Source organism: Pollicipes pollicipes, unplaced genomic scaffold, assembly GCF_011947565.3.
Source record: "Pollicipes pollicipes isolate AB1234 unplaced genomic scaffold, Ppol_2.1 Scaffold_1600;HRSCAF=1878_pilon_pilon_pilon, whole genome shotgun sequence".
Taxonomy (NCBI): domain Eukaryota; kingdom Metazoa; phylum Arthropoda; class Thecostraca; order Pollicipedomorpha; family Pollicipedidae; genus Pollicipes; species Pollicipes pollicipes.
In genome coordinates, this window is record NW_023595962.1 from 6,613,971 (window position 1) to 6,637,414 (window position 23,444).

General features: G+C 52.4%; 1 protein-coding gene across 1 annotated transcript in view; it reads right to left on the reverse strand.

Annotated features, from left to right (window-relative positions):
- Positions 1–23,313, reverse strand: part of LOC119094603 (protein bric-a-brac 2) — a 62,983-nt gene extending 39,670 nt beyond the window's left edge. Inside the window, exons 1-6 of the mRNA XM_037217670.1 lie at positions 23,128–23,313; positions 11,253–11,337; positions 7,263–7,400; positions 5,512–5,628; positions 3,344–3,546; positions 2,555–2,617 (exon numbers count right to left, since the gene is read on the reverse strand). Of these exons, the coding sequence (XP_037073565.1) occupies positions 2,555–2,617; positions 3,344–3,546; positions 5,512–5,628; positions 7,263–7,400; positions 11,253–11,337 (606 nt within the window). The 5' untranslated portion in view covers positions 23,128–23,313. The remainder of the gene's footprint in view (positions 1–2,554; positions 2,618–3,343; positions 3,547–5,511; positions 5,629–7,262; positions 7,401–11,252; positions 11,338–23,127) is intronic.
- Positions 23,314–23,444: the final 131 nt, after the last annotated feature.

The window sequence follows — 23,444 nt, forward strand, 5'->3', positions numbered from 1 at the left end:
AAGGCGCTGCTGCGAGGGAGGGCCGAGTACGGGCGTGGGAGGTGAGGAGCGAAGACGCTGCTGCGAGGGAGGGCCAGACACAGGCGTGGGAGGTGTGGGGCAAAGATGCCGCTGCGAGGGAGGGTTTGGCACGCGCGTGGGAGGAATGGGATGAAGACGCCGCTGCGAAGGAGGGTAGGGCACGGGCGTGGGAGGAGTGGGACGAAGACGCCGCTGTGAGGGACGCCGATGCGAGGGAGGGTAGGGCACGGCGTGGGAGGAGTGGGACGAAGACGCCGCTGTGAGGGACGCCGCTGCGAGGGAGGGTAGGGCACGGCCTGGGAGGAGTGGGACGAAGACGCCGCTGTGAGGGACGCCGCCACCGCGCACGGACGTGGGAGGAGGGGGATGAAGACGCCGCCGCGCGGGAGGGCTGGGCACGAGCCTGGGAGGCGTGGGGCCGGACGATCCATGGGACATAGCCGTTGCAAAAGCAGGGTTGGTGGGCGAGGAAGGGTGGCGGTGCCACTTGAGGCCGACATGAAATCGGGGCCAGCTGGTTTGTGTGTTTTCCGGAGAAAATGAGGGTGCGCCCGGTTTTTTAAGGAGGGATGCGTGGAGTTTTTTTCTCTCTCAGCTTACTAGGCTCGAATGACATCACGTGGCCCATCCACATTTCATGGAAAATAAGCACGCATCTTACAGTTGTTCATGGGAGGGAAAGCCCGTGAAAAGGGGTTTGGTCCATTCACATATTTTGGGTTCGTGAGCCTCTCAGCGGATGGATAAGGCGAGCGGGAGTAAAGGGACGCACACGGACATCACAGCGAAATATTGCTACAGAGGAGACGGAACAGTAGAAGGGACACAGGGACGAAGAGAAGCGACCATATCTAAGTTGTAGATATTGTTGAACCCATCGGGTGCATCCATTTCTACGTCTTCCTGAGACAAACATGGTCCAGTTAAAATCGGACTTGCGGTCGATGATGTAATGGTTCCGTGGCCCGCCCCCTCCCCTCCCCGCATCCGCGCTTACCCACCGCAAGCTAGCCGGGCAGCGCGATGAGGGTCAGCCAAGTTCGTAGGCGACGGGACTTTTCTGGCGTGAATGGCATGTACATCCATCTACGACAGTCTTGCCACACGCATGGTTCACGCATTGTTTAATGAAGGATTGTCTACAAACTGGGGCGAAGAAGATCTCGAAAATCAGTCTCGTCAGTCCATCAGTCCGTCCCTCGAAAATCAGTCCGCGAAGTCAGCCTGGAGCCGAGCGCGAGACTGGCTACAAAACTTGAAACATTGCTCTTAACTGGCTACGTTTCCCACCCAAGCAAAAGGCGGGTAAACGCAGTACATACGTCCGAGCATGCGCGTGCCTTGAAATTAAGGCGAACGGCGTTTCACGCAGCAATAGCACGGTTCTCCATCCTCCGCAGCAGCGTCAAAGTCCGTCAACATCCGGAGCCGTCCGGCGAGTCACTTCACGTGCAGCCAAAGCTCGAAACCGAACATGCTGCAACCAGAAGGTGGCAAAGATGTTGCAGAAAGGGTTTGCAAACCCGAGTGGTGTGTATTTATCGGAATGGTAAATGTTTTCGCCCGGTGTCTACCAGCGCAGCCAAAAACGCGCGTTTGGACCCTGCCAGAAACAAAGGGAAACAAAGCTTCACGGGAAATAACATACTAGCTCTGGCTCTTCCATCAGCAGGAGACCGCGGGCTTGGCTACAGTGACATGCCATGCCAGCCTTATCCGAAAGGCTGGTAACGCGCTTCACTTCGCTCAGCCTTCAACATGGAGTGAAAACGAAAGCCCCGACTTCATCTCCGGCAACTACATGAGCAGCTCCCACTTCAGCTGAACCCCCCCCCCCCCCCCATACCATGAGTTAGGTCCACACATCCAGCCGTAAGTGCGGTCTGCGGATCTAATTTGTTGCTCCCGATCGATTTCCAAACCCGAAAATTGTGTGACCGCCGCCTCGGACTTCTGACCACATCGGCGGATGTCCTGATCTTACATCGGTGTATGTCCTGATCTTACATCGGCGGATGTCCTGAGCCGAACGCTCTCCCTCGTCTATCCACAGATCCTCTGAGTTAATCTATTGCTCTGCTGGCTGTTGAGTCATCGATCTATCGATCCATTCGCGGAAATTCCGGACACACGGATGAAGACGGTTGCGTTAGCCACGACGCAGACATCGATGTCTTGGAGCACCGCGTGTTGTTCATGTCAGTGTCAGGACGGGCCAGGATGCGTCTACTGCTACACCGCTGCGGCTGTTTCCTTCTGTGAGCTGTAGATGTCCTACATCACCGACCACGGACTTGCATGGTGCACTTTTGCACGAGGTGGCTATTTTACGTGTGTGGTTCCTCAGTCCCTCGGACTGGGCCGACCGATATCGAGTCACTGATATCGAGTCGGCGAGTCGCTCAGGTGGAGTCATTGCACTGTTCAGATCGAGCGGCCGCGTCTCTGAGAAAGTGTACCATTGAGTCGCTCAGATCGAGCCAATCAGGCAGAGATCGGTTCGGATGGTCACCGATCGAATCGTAACACTCACCGACTCGATGCCGTCTGTGGAGTTCTCCTCGCCCGACTCAGGCTCCAGCTTGGGCCGCTTTATCTGCGGGATGGCCTCAGGTCAGGTTGGGTCAATGTTATGACCTCGGGTCCGACACAGGGTTGGGTGCATGGTGTTAGGGTCAGGGGTAAGCAGTAGACAGCAGGTTACGCACGCGCACCGCATCGACCTTCACGGGCCATGACGGGAGTTATCCCATGAGATCTCGCTAACAGCATATTGGTTGATTCACATTTCACAGACTGTTTGCTTACCAAACATCATGTAACAAATCAACAGGACAGCTCATTACACGTTGATTTACGACTAGACTTAGTTCAAAATACACCAAATATACTAAAGAACGCCACTGTATTTTCTTAATGAATCCTTTGCTAGGCATCTCTGCAACATTTGGACCTCTGGTGACAACGCTCAACGTCGGCTGACAGCTTGCAACTGAGTGTTATAGTGTAAACTTGGGCTCAATTAGCTATGTTCGGTCTAAAATGAAGGATAAAACACAACAGCGAAGGGGGTGATGATTCTTCACCTTTACTCGCACGAGGAAACGTCCATGTCTAGGAGCGCTTTTGACTTTATCCACAGTTTTTCCTCCTTTTCGCTGGGCGTCCGAAACGTGTTCGAAACCGCTCAGCTACTCGCGTTCCAACGCGTTCGAAAAAGCCTAACCAGAGCCCACATTCGCCAGGTCTAAGTCGCTCCGCCCCGCCCCCCAGTCTAAGTCAGCCCCGCCCCCCAGAGCGCAGCCACGGCAGCCGAACTGACCACAGAACTGTCGTCGCCGTTGCTGAAGGGCGCCTGGGCGGTGGGGGCGCCGTCAGCAGGGGGCGGCGCCCGCTCGCCGCCGCCCTCAGCGCCCCCCGCCTCGAACGGCTCTGGTTTTGGGCGTTTTCGGTGGACGGGGTCGTCCGGGGGCGCCGGCTGGCGCGGCGTGATGCCGCCCATGGCGGGTCGTGACCCGGTCAGCCCTGCGGGCACACGGAGGTCAGCGGAGGAACACCGAGGTCAGCGGGGAACACCGAGGTCAGCGGGGCACGCGGAGACTGAGGGAAACATGGAGGTCCACGGGGGCACATGGAGGATCGCAGAGGGCTCCGCGGGCGACGAGCTGGGGGGGGGGGGGGGTATTGCAGTTTCTGGAAAGCTTTCTGTCTGGTGCGGGGTGGTGCGTGGGCTAGAACGAATGGGTAACTTGTGGCTTGCAGGTCAGGGAGTGGGGTGAAGGTCAAACTCCTGGGACTACAAATTGTGAATGAAAAGTGGGGACCATTTGCTATTTGTTGGTGAACTCGGATTAGACATGCGGTTAGCAGTAAACCGGCAACAGAGTATCGCTGGGCCCCATTCTCGGCACACAGTGCGCGCATTTGACAGTGGGCTTAGGATTGGGAAGTTGCGCGCATTCGTTGTCTTCAAGATAAGGGTCAACGCATCATCCTCGACCGCGAAGTGTCAGCTATGGATTGCGCCGAGGTGTACTCCGGAGCGTTTCAACCAGCAAGCAATGAAACAATCAAATATCAGAATTGGTACCACTCCGCGCTATTTAATTCAGAAGTTGGGCCCTGCCAGCTCCCAGTGAGTTTATATTAGCTCGGCGCCAGCTCCACCTGAACAGCGAACAAGACTGCAGGCTCGGGAAGGCCCTGCTTCCCTCGGGAATATCACATCTGCTGGTGGGTCCACCACGAGAAGACTTGTAAAGACTGCGTGTGACCGAGCGAAGGTCACCAGACGAAGGTCACCAGAAGTAAGCGACGTGACCTTTAACGGACTTTGTGTCAGTCTGGCAGCATGCGCTGCCAGATGTTGAACATTTTAGAAATGAGACATTCAAAGTCACATTCGTATCTTAACTCGTTCAGTTGAAACATTTTCGCAAGGAGCTGCCCAACCGACTAAAAGGTTGTGTCCTAGAGAAGATACTTGCCAGATAAGACGCCGCAGCATTTGGCTGGCCCATCTGTTGGCGTTGTATGCGTGCTGCATATATGTTGCATGCATGCGCGTGTGCTGGTCTGCTCGACGCCAAAATAACGAGCAACATTATGATACAGATAATCCATGAAATATTGCAACTGTGGAAAGCGGCATGCAGTGCAATTTTACCTGTTTTTGCACGCGATATGGATAGCTGTCGCTTACAGACTGCATTGGTAACCGTGGCTGAAGACCGTAGAGGTCCGTTGGTATAGCGGCACCGCGGAAATAGTCGTCTCGCAACGCTAAAATGTTACATTCATACCAATTTCAGTGAACGGTGGTTTGACCTTTGCTACACGTGTACCGGCCTACCTGCCACCCACGCCAGTGACAATGTCACTCTCAATTCGACACGAAATTGCAGTTTAAGACGCGTTTAACAGTGAACGGTTGGGTACCTCAACTCCATTTCAGGACCTAAGCTTTCCCCAACGTTGAGCAACTGAGGCTACCAGAAATGTGTTCTTATTTTATCTCTCCTCCAAAAAAGCAAAACGTTGCAGCCAATTGGTTTTTCCAGGGACAGTGAATCCGAATGCCTGGAATGTTGGCACTTTTGGGATGCGTCTTCGGCTGTTAGGCTATAGACAGGAATGTTGGCATGGGGTAAGCACTATCAGGCGGTGCACGCCGCCCAATAGGCCCGTGCTAAGGCAGAAAATTTGCATGATGGTTGCAGCGTAAAGAAAAACTTTTCTAAAAAGAATGGTATCACTTGATAAGTGGAGCATTTCGAGGCTGCTACACAGTTTTTAGAATGAGCAAATACGGCATTCAACCTTAAGTTTTTAATTTTCATTTACTATCCAAACAGCATAACTACACAGAGAAACGTTCTGAATTATCCCAGAATGACTCCTTCAGCAGGTCCCAAGGCTTGTAGGTTGGTACCCTTTGTAGGTACTCCCTGGTAGGTAGGTTGTGCCACCTCTGACATCCGACCTGCTCACCTCTGATCATCAGGCCCTCGGCGGTCGAGAAGAGCGAGTCCAGATCATTCTTCTCGACCTCGACCTCGCCCTTGTACATGAACTCGATGATGCTCCTGAGTTCGGTGAACTTGACATCTGCGAAAAACACGGGCCCGGGGTCAGGGAGAGCTCAGTGTTAAGAACAGTTGCAGGATGCGAAGAAATTTGATTCCCCAATTTGGACCTTGCCCCACAAACCCAGTCAGCTAAAAAAAAACATCACATTGACCTGAAGGTAACCCAGTACGGTCAACAGATTTCCCATCTTAAGCACATCGTATCATTACATACGAGCTGATGCCAACACGAAATGCTACATGTAGCATGCATAAGAACATATAGATTTTCAGTTCACATTTTGTTCTTTATCTATTCCAATATGTCTGAGTGTGAAAATATCTAAATCCTTTTCACACTGCCACCTGCTTTTCCCTTTCCTTTTCAGCACAACAAAATCCAAGAGTAATCCACAATTGCTCGAAGTGATCCGTCCCGCGAAAGACTCAGCTGCCCGCCTCGATAGCAGCTTTAAGGGTCCCTCACGGAGATTTGGAAACCCCCTGTTAACAAAGCTCGAAAGATTTATAACAAGCGGGTACACAAGCAGGGTTTTTGTCGCTGCGCTTGTTACAGCTGCACCAATCAACTCAATCAGGAGGCGTTGGCAGTGTTGGTGCTTATTTTTTCTGAAGTTGGGGGAGCTATCCCCTGGCCGTACCGACCCCGCGACAATGGCGTCCGTCCACTTTATAGTTCATGAGCGTAAATAGGCATGTTGTATTCGACGAGCGCTCTGTGCCAAAACGACTTAAGTAACAGAACGTCTTTAGTCTTAAGTAACTCTTCACTGGTGGCTCAACGTCCTGAAGGTATGAACAAGGCCGACAGAATAGTCAAAAATGCCCGGAGACACAAAACGTAAGGTACAGGCTAGGCGCACGCATCCGCCACGCTCAGTGCCCGCTTTCGGTCTGACTTCATTTCAGTTCTACCGCCGGGGGGGGGGGGGGGGGCTGAGTTTCGGGCCCGCTTAAACAGGGCGAGGGCCAAAGGCTCACGTTAGTCCCAGTCGATGTCGTGAGGCAAATCACGGCTCAACGTTTCAATACGCATTTAACGTAGCACGTGTAAAAGCGTTTCAGTTTACTTATTCAATAGATGCACGGTCGAAAGACGTTTAGTTTCCCTGGCTCACCAGCTTGCCGAGTACAATCCGCACTGTATTTTCGATTAATGCAGCTCATCCCTTTACGGCTGCGAGTGCATTAAGTGTTGAGCTGCCCGATACACAACCAATCACCTGCCAGGCCAGGCTCATGAGACTCGGAGGATGCGCTCGAGCTCAGGGCACGCGCAAAACTCAACAAATCAAAAAGTCAATACTTGAGCTCAGGACACGCGTAAAACTCAACAAATCAAAAAGTCAATACTTAAGCTCAGGACACGCGCAAAACTCAACAGATAAATACGCCAATACAAACGCTGCAGATATAGAGGAGAGTCGCGCGTTCATTCTTGCCATCCAACGCCATAGGCTCAACGCTGATAAGCTGAAATGTCGGAGAGCAGCAGCGTTCCCAGCTAGCAGCGGCTGAGTTCGGCTGGTGGCTCCGGTATCGGGTCCACGACACAGCGGGCAGGCGCCGCCGACACTATCGGCGCGTGACACACGTCCTCCACGCGCCGGCCGCCGGCCGCTGGGCAAACAGTGACTCAGGCTCGGTACTTACCCTTCAGTATCACAATAGGGTGGGTCTCTGTGTGGTCTTGAAAGAGTGTTTCAAAGTAGGGCGAGCAGGCAGACAGCACAAGCTTGTGCGCCTTCAGACTCTGACCCTCGCACGAGAGGGTCACGTCCACCAGAGATTCTGGAAAGCACGAAGAGGTCAGCTTTGAGCTTGGGCCCTCGTTGGAGAGGCTGATGTTCATAGGTACAATCTTTTTAAGGGTTGTGGCTACCCAAACACACGCATATCTTAAAATCCTTGAGCACGCTCTTTGGCCCGGTGGCCCGAATTTTTAAATTGTCGATCCACTCACTCCATTACTGTGTAGCTTGGTGGGGTCCCGGCCGTGCAAACCTATGGTCTCTGCTTGATTTTCGTGCTGGATGGTGACGGGAGAAGGAGGCTGCATCGGTACATCTTTGATTCTGCAGACTTTATCTGCATTCGCTCACCGCCAAGCCGCAGAAGAAAAACAAATGAGAAGCGACTGTACCGAACATATTTTAGCTCATGGCGCTCATTCCTCACATTCTATGTTTTGGGTGCGCAAATCATGCTATTCGGGTCAATTCCAGCGTCGTGGGTGCCACAGCATTCTTAAAGAGATGGGAAACCACACCATTGGTCAACTGTGGTCACGTGGCCGCGTTGGTCGCGTAGACCAGAAAACGCCCGAATCAGGGAAGAGGTTCATTTCCACTTTGATCTTCGCGGGAGAGTGGTTAGGTCCACCTGAGACCCTGCGGGGCATGCGAGAGGTTCGCTTGCGTGCCCTCAGACCCCACCCTCTGCAAGAAAGGGTCTCTCTTGCCAGGCAAATGCTTGTGCCACCTCAGACTTACGTGAGGACGTCACGCCGCTGGCGCAGCCCAGGGCAGGGCGGGGCACCCGGCCTCTCCCCTTAGGCCTGTATTCTTTTCTATTTTTTAACCATAGGTAGCTCTGGACAGAACGGTAATCTCTACGTGATACGTTCTCACTGAGGTCTCCCCTCCCTATGTGAGGAAATCCTGACGGTGCCCCTGTATCGCGCGTACCAGCAATTCCGCATCTTCTGAGGAGAGGTAAGCTTGGGTGTCCTCAGAATCCGAGCCTCAAGCGGTAAGCACACTAGACTAGATACTCTGCGCATATTAGGTACTACATACTAGATAGATTCTTACTAGATTCCTACTAGACTCCCACTAGATATTCTGCGGGGTCACGATGGAGCCACGCGCTGCAACTCTAGGCTTTGATCCACGAAAAGGGGTTCAAGTCGGCCGGCCCTCGGAAGTTCTGCGAGATGAGATAAGGTGAGAATTGGTGAGCATGTGCTCCCTCACGCTCTGAAACTTCACCGCCCCGTTACATTCCACCCAAGCCCTTCTCGGCCGGTGCAGTCTGTGCTGAGCGTGCTCGCCATGGTGTAGCTTCCAGCTGCAGCTTATGACACAACTTTCAGAGCGCGTCTTACGTAAGCAGTTACTGATGTCAAGTACTTCTGCAGCTGCCGTCATGTCACTACGATTAGACTGTCGCTTTCCAAGCCGAAAGGCCCGCAACGCGCGGCTGGAAAAAAAATCAAGGGATTTTAAAGGGCTGCATGGACAATGCTGCGCTCCCTGCAGTTTTTCGGGACCAAATATTCACAAAACTAATATTCGGTCGATTCTAAAATGCATCGTAGATTTGTGCTGGAAATACAAAACCACATTGAGAAGTTTAGAAGGATATAAACCAGAAAGTGCAACCGCGACGCAGTGATAGCAACTCAACTTTAATACATGAACCGCAGCTCAGCAGCAGCCAAACAGTAGTCGCCATGTTCATTGCGTCCTACCCTCATATGTTCCCAGTAGCAGGCACGCTCTGCACAACTAACTTGAAAGAATAGTGACACGCAGGCATTTGGAAGCAGTAGTGTAGACCAAAGGGCCTGTGGTAAAAAATAGTGAAGCGACCGAACCAGTATGTGCATTCTTATGAAATAAACTGAGATTAAGACTCAGTTCCACATGCAGCGGTACAGGTTGGCTCCTAATTGCCCAGCATGCAGCAGGTTTCCTGGGAAATGTTTGCAAATTTAAAATATTTTCCAGGACACCTGCCCCAAACCAGCCCATGTTTTGGAATCGGCCAAAACACGAAGAAGAGGGTGACAACACGCTTACTCCTGACATTCGTACGCCTGTGACAATATCAGCTACTCCTGTTCTTGGCATGGTGTGCTCTGGTCATGCTCTTGTAAGTATGGCTTATTTATAATTGTCGAAGATACGGCATTTATTACCCATCAGCTTCCACCACACATGATCATATCATCCAAAATGAAGCTTGCGACTCTGAGCCGTCTATTTCAAGGAGCATTGCGCTGCGGGCGGAACGGGCCTTGTAAATCAGTCTGAGGGTGAAACGGCTTTTTGAAAAGTTAAAAGGCGACCACTCTATGACGCACTCCCAGCGGAGTGCTCGAACTGAGAGTATAAATCACATGGCCGCTAGCGTCGTTTTCCTGGAAATATTTGATCGCTCCGTTAACGTTCTTGGATTCTGAGGCCTACTTGTGTAACGTCCTTGCAATGGCTTCATGTCAAACTGAAACAATCAAGGGGCACAGGAGAGTGACGGGAGCTCCCGATTCGACAATAACAATTGTCTGCTTCACACGCAGCATTCGTTGCAGCATGCTGACGATCCTAAAATGGTTCCAGAAAGACGTACAATAAGTACCGCACTGAACGCTATAGAGCACGGTGCCCTGTAACGCGGGTAATAGAGGGGCAGCTGCACAAGGGAGTCAAAGTAGCCGACCGCGTGGAACATCTACAAAGTACACAGGCATCTATACAGTACACAGACATCTACACAGTACACAGACACTTTTGCTGTCGAACAAGCTAACCATGACCAGCGCAAACACCTAGAAACTGGCGTTACCCACCACGAAGCATCCACAAGCGATGGCGCTGGTCGTGGCCACCAGCCACAGTTGAAAAAAACCACAGCCATAGTTCAGCCTCAGCCATCAGCCTCTGGCTGCCGAGCATACAACGGAGCGCGCCACCGGGCTTTCAGTCCTCCCGTCTTGGCAGCGAAACAGAGAGGACCGAGTACGCTCTGCGTGCACGCGTGTCTGCGCGTGCCCTGTGTCTCAGCGCGCACACGTGCCTCCGGGGCTGGCGGGCACCGCGGTAGGCGGCAGGACGGCGGGGCGGAGTTGCTGTGGGCCGACATCAGACTGCGGTAAAGGCCAGCAGACTCCCCTCTCAGACTCCTCGGGGATCAGAGACGCCGGCGGAGTCGGAGTGGGGGGGGGGGGGGGGGGGAGGACTTCAACAGGTCAGCCAGTCCCCTCGGGGAAAGTTTGCATTGCGAAAGTTCGTTGCGAAAGTTCGTTACTCGGCGTTCTCATGTCACCCTGGGTTGGTCTGCAGGCTGGCTTGACATTCTACAGGCAGATCCTGGCCGCTCTGCCGTCGGGAGGACTGGGGGCATGGACAGAATTTGACCATGAAAGGTCAAAACTCAAAAGGCTTCACAGAAAACCCAGTTTAGCGTGCCACAGGAGCGCACAATTTCTTGCATGGTGTAAACCAACACCATATGTTGTCGATCTCATTACTCCTGCGCGTCCATTTCGAGCATTAAGACTGAGGATTTCTTAAAGTGGCAAGACGATGGGCGTGGCCTGATTCAAACCTTCCATCACCTGACTCAGACCTTCTTCTCTCTGCCTGACTCGGACCTTGAGAGCAGTGCGAAGCGTCTCGTGCAATCTCGGCTGATTTTCCTTCCCTTACTATAGCCCTCTGGACAGCCCTTAGTTCTGAGTGTAGCATTTCAACCTTTAACAGCAACCAGCTAGAAGCTGATTGGTCAACAACGAAAACCAGTGGTTTTGGTTTCAGAAGTTGATTCAGCCACGTCGACTCGATCGGCCCCATCTTCCGTGAGACGTCGGCCATGGCCTGAAAGCGGTGTTGAAGTGACTGAGAATCCCAGAGTCCTCACCTGATCGCAGTAGATTTTTAAACACGTCCACCAGATGGTGAGTGTGGTTGTTCCACTTGAGGCTGAACTGCTCCGTGCCCATCATCTGCAACAAGAGAAGTCAGAGGTCAGGTCGCGGGTCAGAGCAGATGGGGGAAATAAAGGAGCAGATGGTGTAATGTTACTACAACTTTTGGAACCTTTGGGAAGCGCGTGAATCACATGGCTTCATGTTGGTATATGATCAAAAGCTTGAAATAAATCTACAATGGCGTAAACAGCCCGCCTTGCAAGGCGTATATACAATATACGGTCAGACTAAGCGTAGGGGAACGGAAGTCGGTGGACGGTGCATAAGTTCATGAGTTGAGGAATTTGTCAGTTGAAAATCAAACTGCTCGCTCTATAAATCTTGAGAAAACTGAGACACAAGGGAACGCCAAACAAACTTTATGGGCAGCGTTCGGCGCGCCATGCTTTTGTTCGACTATTTATTTATGGCGACCTGAACGCCGCCTGGAGGGGACCACTCGCCCCATTTCTTAGACAGCATCCTGGCCATGTTGCATGCCCTAATGTCTCTGCATGACATGCATTCCGAGAGCCTCGACGAGCCCGATCCACGAGGGACAGACCAGACAGCCACGCAGGAAAGACCCGATCGGCTGACCACGCTCGGTCGTCCCGCGCATGGAGCTCTAGAATCTCTTCCTCGTGGTGCTTTTGCGCCGTTCACTACAGTGAACGCAGCTCTCGGGTGCGTTCTGTCGTACGCCGGCACGTAGTAACACCATTTTCAATATACATTCAGGGTCGTCGACTTTTTTGCATCCCTGCACCGTTCGTGCAGACCCACGGCCGCCGCGACACCGGCGTGCGTGGGTCGCTGCTGGTGGTGGTCTTAGCGAGGCTAGCCATCGGGTCGAAGTCATCGCCGTCATACACTTGCAAATTATGACCCGTTCATAACTGAATTTTGTGATGCTGGCCAACGCGCAAGCTTCAATGCCTTGACTGCACCTGCAATTGCGCAGGCTCCCTGCTGTCCTGCAAAAGCCTCAACCTCAACGCCAGCGTGTGACGAATCATTTCTCAGTTTGCACTCGGGTGATCGAACACACCATAAGGCTCCAGCAGAATGGCGACAACGGGGCAAAACTCGCCCGCAGCAGGCCGGCAACGGGATTGGCCATTTTGAATAGTGCGTAAACAACCCTTTAGTGCCTGCGCCCCCTCCCTCGCGCGTAATACCGCGCCCCATTTGCGCGCGGCGCACTCCAGTCTCCTCCCACTGTGACGTCACAGCCCTAAGGACGGCCCACGCAGGGGCCGCGAAGGCGCACCCTCTGTCAGAGACTGGACGAAAGCAGGTGGCTCTGGGTCGTCCATGACAGAGGCTGTCCTGCGGTCTGCTATTACCGAAGACCGTTACTAATTTAGGGGCGGTGACTTTCGCAACCTGCTGACTTCAAACCTTGCGCCGATCGGTCGTAATATCCGCAGATCCACGGCTGTACTGCACCTGGACATGACCCAATGGATCGGTTTGTTGTTGGGGTGTCGCTGGATATGCCTGAATGGGAAAAGCCCAAGCACTAAGAACAGAAAGGCATCATTGAAGTCTGGCGGTTCGTTCTCTGACCGAACCTTCGCTGGACAGATCCTACAAATGCTACACGTTCCATAGTGTCGTGCCTTGTACGAAAGTGTCTACGCTAAAGGACACTAGAAAAATACTACAAAAATTAAACAAACATTCGAAACTATTAACAATGAAGAGAACAAATAGAGCTCAGATAGACCAAGCCGGACGTAGAAGACAGAACGAGTCGGTGAGAGGGATTACAACGATACTCATCAATGAAAGGCAGGCAAGGAGGAGGGCAAATCACATTCCCGATTAGTAAGTCCGAACGCAGAGCGCTTAAGGGGAATGGTCCACATTTGCAGATAATGGGGCAAGCGTCCTAAATCTTGAATAAGCTGACTTGTGATTTACTGGTTCGCAAGAACGTGCAAAAGACTGCTCCAGACAACACAATCTCACTACTTAATGATATCTCCTCATTGCGTCATCGCTTGTCTCATCAGGGATCGCCTTTATGTCACCAGAATCGCTGCCAGACAGACCATATCATAATAACTCTTGCTGAAGGCGGGTTGATTCACTTGTAGAACTTGAACACGCCGAGAGTTGGGGGGGGGGGGGGGCTTTGTGGGTGCGTGTTTGCTGAGCCCGTATATCGTTGTTTGACCCTTAGTGTTTTTTATGTTCTAAAACCGTATAGCGTGTTTTGACCCTTTCCCGTGGTGTTCTTGTATACCTGTACGTCATTTTACATTCTTCAGCTGAACTTACATGGGCGGTAAAGGCGCTTTTCCTAGATTATTCTCATTCCAGTCTCATTTCCGTCAAAACCAACACTTCTGCCTAGATGCCTGCATTATGTAGCATAAATTAGGATCCGTGTTCAAAACTTGCACTCAGTGCATTGAATGGATTTCAGGCCGACTGATATCCGTTCATGCCACAAATCGTGCTGACTTACGTCAGACACGAGTAATAATTTGAAGATCGTATCTTCCTGACTTTGAGCACTACATGGCCATGGTGGTCGTAGAACTCGTGTGACGTCTCTATGACGTCATGCATGTCTGGCTGACCTCCAGATAGACTATGTGAAATAGTCTGCGCATGTCCGCATGCGTCAAGCTCGGAAACTAAAGGGTTTGAAGCTTTAAGAAGGGTGTGGCTGCAAATTACACTGCATGTTCGTTGAATGTCTACCTCACTTAAAAACCCTATACAGATGTGGGGTGATCTCTTCACACATAATATCATAAATCACATACGAAACTGCACGTGGTAAACCTAGGTGCGCACAGAAATGGTGTATGCTGAATTGCCCTGCAGGAAAGCTGGAAGGCCGGAAAGCTGGAAAATTGCAGAGCTCCATGAGGGCTGGAAAGTCGGTGGCAGGAAACCTCTGCTTTCGGCGTGGCCCAAGTTGGTGTTATCGGAACAAAAGGTGATGGCAGTGGTCGATCTATTAAAACAAACTTCATGTTGAGTCTGCGGATGTAATTGCCCGTAAATTCGAAAGGGCAGGCGTCCTCTCAAAAATTTCCACATCTTAAGACCGGGCACGAGGCTCAGAATGCAAAAAAATATTTAGTTAGACCAAAAGTTCCTTTGCGCATGCTGCTCAATTAAGAGGACCTCCATAATATTCCGCCTCTAAATTACCTCTTAATAGCATGGCTTGTAGTCAGAGCGCTAAACACAAACAGCGGCATCAGATCCGAGCCTGATTTCTTCTTTGTTGCTGGCGGCATGATCGAGGCTCAGGTTTGCGAACATGTCTTCGGCGGGTGGAACGACCACGTAGGCTACCAGCAGGCGTCACCTGCACGCAGGCCAAAAGTGGCGAAAAGACAACGATTCCGCTGAATCCGGTCCAGGGGCGCACCCAGTACAGATGGCCGGGAGCCGACACCGACGCACCACAACCATCAACCATCAACCACATCAACCATTGCCATCAACTATTGGCAACTCAGGCCTTTACGTGGCGGCAACCCATCACCGTTTTTTTACCCCTTGCTCTGATCCTGGGCGCGCCCCTGCCGCCGCGCGTGCTCGCCAGTGGCGGATATGGGCCGGCGACGGAGGTCGCCCCTCACGCGGGGGAATTTTTGGCGCGCTTGCGACAAACAATGCAAGGAAAACGCCGCGCCATCGGTGCAGTGACCCGGTCAACGCTGCCGAACGCAGGAACCGGTGTCCGATGATGTGCCCTTACACTGCTTGGCGACAGGTTAGGTGGCCAGGCCAGCGTCAGAACTGGGGATGGAAGCCATAAAGCGCTGGGCGTCCGGGCGGGCGTTGAGAACGTGGCTTTACGAAGGATACAAATTTACTTACCGTTTCGGTGTTAAAGTGGCGCTTAGGACGACACGGAGGGACAGACAGACGCAACTGGAGGGGAGAGGGGACGCTCTTACGCCCGTATACCTACATCACAGGTTAGCTCCAAAGAAGACCTCTCCGGTTCTTTGTTATGAGTGATTGCTAAGCTTCGTTCCCCTCCCCGCTTAAGGAAGTCTTGGCTGCGCCCCTGGATAAAAATATTGGAGAGAACTCTCGAGAGGAGCACAATACTCCACCCATATGAGAGCGACCAATGCAGGAGCGAAGGTAGCAGATTCTCACACCTGTTACCACGTTGCTCAGTCAAGTGAGCAGAAATATCTCACTCACCACCTACAGGTCAGAATGGGTGGGCGCCTGAGCGTCGACAAAACGTCAAAGCGGAGAAAAATTTATACTGATCTGTGTCAGTGATTCCCGTCTCTGCAATCAAAACATTCCGTGAGATTACCGGGACTTTAGCTTTGATAGCCACTGATCCAAGAAACAGAGTCACATTTCTCATACCGAATCTTTCAGTTCTAGAGGCAGGAATCACTGCCACGGGTCAACGTAAATACTTTCCTCGGCGAAGGCGCTCTTTACACAGTTCTGTCAACACAATAGAAGTACCGCAGCAGATGTCGTGCGCAGGGATACATCCTGCATCCGACTGGATCGGAAACAACAGCGGTGTTGCATGGAATGTTCCCACGTATGTGTGCATTCCAAGGCTTCGTTTTTGTTTTTGTTCCGATGCAATTTTCAAGTATGCATGCGCTATGCTTTGAACCAGCATGTCTTCATGTGCAAGTCCATGATGTCTTCCACAGATGAAGTCGCGGGCGCCCACTGGTGCTTGTTCCAGCAGGATGCAATGTGTATAGTTCTTTTCTTAAACCGTGCTCGTCTGCGAGTAGCGACCACTGTAATGGCTTCGCCTTCAGCTGGAACTGTCATTGACACTGTCAACGTCATCGACTGAAATTGTCATCAGGGTTGTCCAGTGGCTTTGAGGTTAGCTCTCCAGTTGAGCAGTTCCAGTTTGACGATTTTTTCCTCGGTTCTTTGTTTTGACAAAAAAAATAATGAAGGATTTCCTTCACCGCAGCACCGTCGGCCACCTCATGCTCGTCCGACCGCCTCACTTCTTGGCCACTTTCCATCTGACCATCTTGGACGAGTCACACCAAGGTTATTTCTGGGGCGTGAGACCACATGTCTGACACACCTATTGTTGGGCGATGCTCTACTGGGCGGGGTGGGGAGGGGTAGAGGACGGCATCAAACCACGGGGCGGTGTCAGGACGAGGGTGGATTTTGATTGTGCTGTAGATTTAGCAAAAAAATTACCTTGGGGATTTTTTTTAGCTTTTGAAACTTTTCCATAACTTTAAGCTATGTCTAACTATAGCGCGCATCATACATGCTGAACGAAAATGCTACGGCAAGTAGTACACACCTACCGATCAAAGCTTTGGGTCCTCCTCTCCCACGCACGGTATATTTTGGTGAGGTGCGTAGGTATATGGATACAGCTAAAGCCAATATAGCTAAAACGTAAGTGGAACTTTTCCATATCACAGCATGGATACATTTGCGTGTCTTTGTAAAGTTTGCATGCAGGTAAAAACAAGACACAGACAATTATATGAAAAAGGAAATGCGACACAAATTAATAAAAAGGACGTGATGAAGGACACATTGCGCACGCAAATTAATGTGATGGAAACTAGCGTGAGAGAAAAAAATATTGCCCACCTAAAAGGGTGTGATATAATTAACTGCGGGAGCAAGTTTTTGACCGCGCCATGTCTGGACTCCAAAGATTCTTCCCCATCAAGTTTTACTGCCCTGCAATTTTGCGGCGCGAAGAAATGCGGTACGAAGAGATAAGAGGTGTAAGGTTTTATGCATAAAAAACAAATAAGACACCAAGAAAACGGGCCCCCAACTTTGTTAGAACACTTAGGGTGAAACCAAGCCGCCAGTGGTAAAGATCCTGCGTACCGGGAATTCCGCGCGCCGCTATAACACATGCATAAGCAACCAGCATTGAACAGTAGCTAAGCATTGCATGTTAAGTGCTCCACCATCAGCAATAAACAAGTACCCCCAAGGTTACCAGCAGCATTGGAACGAAAAGGGGCAAAGGGAGGTATCCCACTTTCGCAGCGTCTGGCGTTGATTCTTGGCCCGCCGCCAAATGCAACGCTGTGAGGCGCTGGGGAAATGAGCAAAGCCTTCGCTTGTACCGGGCGACCCAGAGGTTCTTAAACGGGTCATCTCTGTAGTCACCGGCAGACCAGGAGGGCACAGGGCAAGGCCGAACAGAGATATTAATAAGGGTATAGAGAGTGACTATCTAACAGGCACGACTTGCGGAGTTCCCATAATGTATATACCCACAGTTTTTGTATTCAAGGTTAGTGGCCAGCTTGCATGTTCACAGCGCAAATATTCGTCTGTGGGCCCGAGGCCAGCATGAGCATCTCAAATTGCGAGGAATGGTCCTTGCATCCGAATTTCTGGGCAGGTGAAGTGCATTGACGGAACGGCAATATTTGCGTTCAGAGTGCGTCGTAACTTGTTCGCGATGCAGTTGTGTCACATATGTGTGTAACAACACAGCCTTGGCTCATTGCCACGTAATTTTGATTTGTTCCTGGGAATATCCTATATCGTGCTATTCGTCGAGCCATCACATATTTCAGGACGTCAGCTTATCGCACGAAACAACATCCTCGAAAACAACTATCCACGGGCGGAGAATGCCGGGACAGGTTCATGGGACAAACATATCGGAACGAGTGCCTCCCAACGGTAAAATGTTGGCATTAGGATAATTTCGAAGAAAGTTTGTGTGACCGTCGCTACGTCTACCATACCGCAATCTCCACGCAAGAAGAAATCATTTAAATGAAGATCGACCGGTGTCCGCGGTTGAAGCAGAATCATTCTACAAACGACGGGGATCCGTGAGCTTTGTCTTGACCGTTCATGGCACGGTGGGCGATAAGCCAAATTTTAAAGTCGCGGACTAAGTACACAGTAGTATCATGACATCCAGGAAAGCTCGTCCATGATTTATGCACGCAGACTAAAAATGCTGGGCCAGTCCCATTCGCCGCCAAGATGAGCTCCGGGTGCGAGTCACGCAGTCGCGGCAATTATGAACGCTAATCCGGTTGGTTTCCTTCATTGAATTGTCAATCCATTTTCCAAATGGTCCCGCTATTCCACGACTTGCATGTTTTGTGCGGAAAGTACCTGTCCCTGACACCGCAGACAGTTTTAAATTTTGAACAAACAAGCCACTGAAACATTAAACAGGTAAAACGAGCTCATGCGGTCTGCCACCAAGACAATGCACTGAGTAGTGTATGGCATATCCGGCTAGTCATCTTTTGGAACATTCATGCAAGGTTCGTCGCATGATTCAACCTGGTTGGCAACTTGCCAGAAAATGCATGCACACACATGTACCGTAGGTACCTGAGACTAATAAGGGTTAAGGAAGCACGCGCTGCGTTTATTTGGCTTGGTTCCAGGGAGTACAGAAATGCGGATTTTCGGGTACCGAGTATTACTTCCTCTATACAATTTTTTGTTTCCTAAATCATAATCATTTTGATCTCTTTGGTTCTTTGAGCACTTCTCACAGGTGGGATGTGAGGCAGCTCCAGCGTCTCGTCACGCCTTCTGTCAAAGGGCACCTTTCCTTGATAGCTACCATTGAAGATATTCGTTTTTTTTTGTCGCTTCGTTGCGTCACCGTCGCGTCACCGATTGGCGACGTAAACTGCTAAGAATTGCTCTAAATCCTGACACTTCGAGTGACAGTACTGTACACTTGAAGTCAACTATGGTCAATTATTGCACGCAAATCATGGCCAAAGCCTCTGATCGTTCCTTTCTGTCCGTTACAGAACATTTTTGAAACGCCAGGGAGGCGGAAACGCTAGGTTGAAGTTCACCGAACATAATCGCATTCTTCATATTGCTGCTCTGTGAAGACTCCTTCACAGCCAAGCCTTCAAACGCTACGATTATCGGAGGTCAAGCCAGGTCAACCAAACCATCTGCTAATCATCCACGTTCAGGCCGGCCCTCGCCATTTTCATGACGCAACATCGAACTTTGTTGAAAATGATGTCTCATGCAACACAAAGGGCACGCGTGTCACGTATCAGGCACTGGGGGTGCGCTCGTGCGTGACCTAGTATGCCCGGCCATTCCAGGTCGATTTAATGCTGATCTTGGCGCACATCATGCGTTTGTTGTTATCCAAGCACGCCTCCGTCGTTACCATCTGGGAGCCTCCCTGTGTTACACACGTCGACAGCACCAGACAGCAGGCAGCGGTCGGCCCAGTAAAACGAACGTGACGAGGACCTCTCGACCGTAATGCAACTGAGTGACAATTGGCCACCATCTGGCGCCACCAATCCGACGGCGCCGATGTGTTGTCTTTCGAGCTGTCGGCGATGGTGAGATGACGGTCTGGAGAGGCAATAAAGCAACATTCTGACAAGACAAGGGGTCTTCGGACGGTTGACAAGGCACAGACGGGAAGGGGGGGCGGGGGGGTTCGTGGTCCTTCGACCATGCAACGCTGTTTAGGTGCACCGTTTTCGAATTTGGTACACGGCGCACCTGCTCCGCGGTGTACGATGCTACTCTCTATGTAGAAGTATAGTACTATTCACTAAAAAAGGTTCGGGAAGATTTTCCACCAAGGTCAAAGTGAAGCTGAGAGGCTGCACCCGCCCCCCCCCCCCCCAACAAAATGAGAAACTAACACTCTGCCCCCCTCACTCTGCACGTAGGTCGTTCACGTGAATCACGAGACTCATGACTCAGCAGCAGCTGGAAGCGTTCGTTTTGAAGGACTCACACAAAGCAATTTGTCATCCTGCGTGGCAGCTATTCCGTGGACCTATCAAAACCCACACGCTGTTGTGGTGGTGTACACGGAAATATCCGGTGGAGACAGTGGTTTACGTACGATTTTGCAATGGGGTGAACATAATCCACAATTATCATGAGCAAAAAAATACGTTTGCTCGCCGCATGTCTTCTGCATACGCATTGTTTTTAGTGTCTACGTCGATTTTTAAAGCGTCGGAAACTAATCCACGCGCAAATAAATGCGTGTAAAAATTGGATGCGGCCACATCCCCTGCCCCCGCGGAGTCCTGCATGCGCGGCTGGGTGGGGCGCTTCCAACTCGCCCCCCTCGGTCACGTACGGCTGCCGTATCCCTGTGCCGTAGAGGCCCCGATCTCTGGGCGAGAGTGAGGCCCGAGGCCCCCATCTCTGGACGAGAGTGAGGCCCGAGGCCTCCAATTCTGGGGGAGAGTGAGACCCGAAGCCTCCATTTCTGAGGGAGAGTGAGACCCGAGGCCTCCAATTCTGGGGGAGAGTGAGACCCGAAGCCTCCATTTCTGAGGGGGCGAGGCCCTAGGTCCCGATTTCTAGGGGGAAGCGAAACGCGACTTTTGAGGGGGGGGGGGGCACAAGGCCCAAAGACCCCGATTTTTGTCAGCCGGGCCGTGTCGCCACCCCAGTCGGTAAGCAGGCGTAGCAGGCACGGCTTAAGTACGCGCGCGTCCGCGCTCAGCCAGAACCAAGACGGTACAGGCGACGCCAGCTCACTTTTGTCTGCCAGCTGTTCGATAAAACAAGTTATAGCAAGGCACTCCCTAAAACGCAAAAAGCACATGCGTGCGTGCGTGCGTGCGTGCGTGCGTGCGCGCGTGTGTGTGTGTGTGTGCGCGTGCGTGCGTGCATGCGTGTGTGCGTGCGTGCGTGCGTGCGTGCGTGCGTGCGTGCGTGCGTGCGTGCGTGCGTGTGTGTGTGTGCGTGTGTGTGCACGCGCGCATGTGTTGCGTCGCCATATCTGCGTTTGAGCGCGTCATAGTGTTTAGATTACGCGGTGCCGCGACCGCCCAGTTTTTGCCACGATGTTGGGTCGAAAAAAGCTACGCCAATGTGTGACAGGTGTTAACAGCAGTGCAAACAAACCGAGCACACCCATGCAAAAACGAGCAGCGAAAAGCACGTGAACTCGCATGCCACCTCTAGATCATATGAACGCATTTAAGTAAAGGGAAGCTGCCACACACTGCGAAGTGCTGAACACCCCACGCGGTGATCCACTGATCCTTGAAAATCCACACTTCACACGTGACAGTCGCCGCACACGAGCGCAAGGAAACACGAGCCAATAAGAGAAAAGCTTTAGTTTCTCAGTGAGCCCGCGAGTTGGTGACATTGGCTTCAATGCTTCGACCTCCTCAGCGGAACCTTCATTCAAAGCAAAAGACGGCTCAAAGATAGCCTCGGCTCGGGCTATCGCGAACGTGGTCTAGCTTTGGTCCAGTCACATGGCGAACGTGGTCCAGTCCAGTCACAGCTTTGGTCCAGTCACACGGCGAACGTGGTCCAGTCCAGTCAAAGCTTTAGTCCAGTCACTTGGCGAACGTCGTCCAGTCCAGTCACAGCTTTGGTTCAGTCACATGGCGCTGGGGCTGAGACGAATCGGTGTCCATACACCGGGCGTATGTGAAGAATGTAATATACAGACGACACGGCAGCAAACACGGATCGACAACGAGAACAGGGCAGCCAACGGGGAGAATGCGTGCGAAGAAACAATCAAGAGCTGTCAGCGAAAGGAAATTGAACGCTATTAAGTGTCCATGGTGAGTCTGGCTTGGTCTAACGCTAAGTGGTGGCAGCGGGAATCGATACCTGTCGCTGGACGACGGGCGAGCAAAAAGAGCGGAACACTAAGGACGCCTCGCCTGCGTTTAACATTACTGCAGCATTATATTCACCTCACATGCGGACTAAAGACCTTTCCGAGCAAATTCGCGAGGGTCAAACAGCTTTCGGGCGCCGAAGTCCAGAATGAATGGGAGCGCTCACAAACATGCTCGCTGCTCGATAACTCATGAGCACAGCAGCATTTGGATATTTTGACTTATCAATAAACGATAAGTTCCATCGCATGCACACATGCGCAGTTATAGTACTTTCCTGTCCCCCACAGTAATCAAGGGAAATTGAGACCCAGTTACTCGGGGTCAAAAGCATTGTAAATGCCGCTGCTCTCGCCCGCTTACGTCATTCATGCCATGGTGTCAACAGAACTGGTGGTCGCTTCATTCACAACATTCAGTACATGTGGCCAGTAAACAGGCATGAACATGCCGGGTTTAGACACTCCTTGATTGACCTGAAAATATGTCTCTGGCGGAGGCCCATCCCGAGGCGTCCTCCGACGAGCGCAAGCCAGCAGCTGAAATACAGGGTCCCTCGCCAAAACTCTCCCCAGCAGGTGCCCCTCAATTATGCCCAACCCCGCCTGCTGCGCGCTCGAGCGTCAAGTTCCTGCAATGATCCAGCGAATTTTGAGACCCCGTCGTCCCATCGTCCCGTCATCCCACCGTCCGTTCGTCCCATCGTCCCATCGAATCAAGACCGGATAGGCCGAGCTGCTCCACACGTGAGTACGATTTAGGTGGAAGACGGATAACGGTTTCCACAACTTTTTCGTACGCCGGCTGGATGGAATTGGCCTTGGACAAGCTAGGAGGCCTTGAATTGGATCTGCCCATGCCTGGCTGGGTAGCGATTGGATCGAACCCACATACATCCCCCGTTTCGCACCCCGCTGCAGGGCCAGGCCTCAGCCGGCGTCTGTCGCCTCTCCTGCCGCAGTCTCCCCCTGTAGCGGGCCCTTTCCACCCGCAGCTGCCCGCATCCGGGCCGCTAGCCGCGAGTCCGCGCGCGCGCGTGGCGGTTTTAGCGCTCGCCGCCCGGACAAAGGTGGCCCGGCCCAAGGTTACGCCAACGCCAGGGCGGTTGGACGGCGGTTGTGGCGTCTCTCCGGCGTTCAGGGCGCAGGTCAAGTTCAAGGTCACACAGCAGCATGGCAACAGCGCGCGACCTGACCGGCCGTTGCGACGGCGCGCTCACCTCATGGCACAGGCCTCGCAGGCGGCGCCTGGGGACGGGCTCGCCGTGGCCGCTCCGCAGCAAAAACGCCCCGCCGCAGCCAGGTCACCGGGGATACTCGCGTCGCGCGCGCACTCGCCGCACTCGCGCTCGGCGCGGCACTCGGGCACTCGCGGCACTCTGGGGCGGCGCGCACACGAACCCCTTTCGGCCGCGACGGCCGGTTACGCAAAAATGGCTGCTCATGGGCTGCGGCCGGCCGGCGGCACCATGGGCGCCATGCCCGGGCCCTGGCGGCTGGCACGCGAGGGGGAGGGGCGACGGCAGCCAATCAGCGA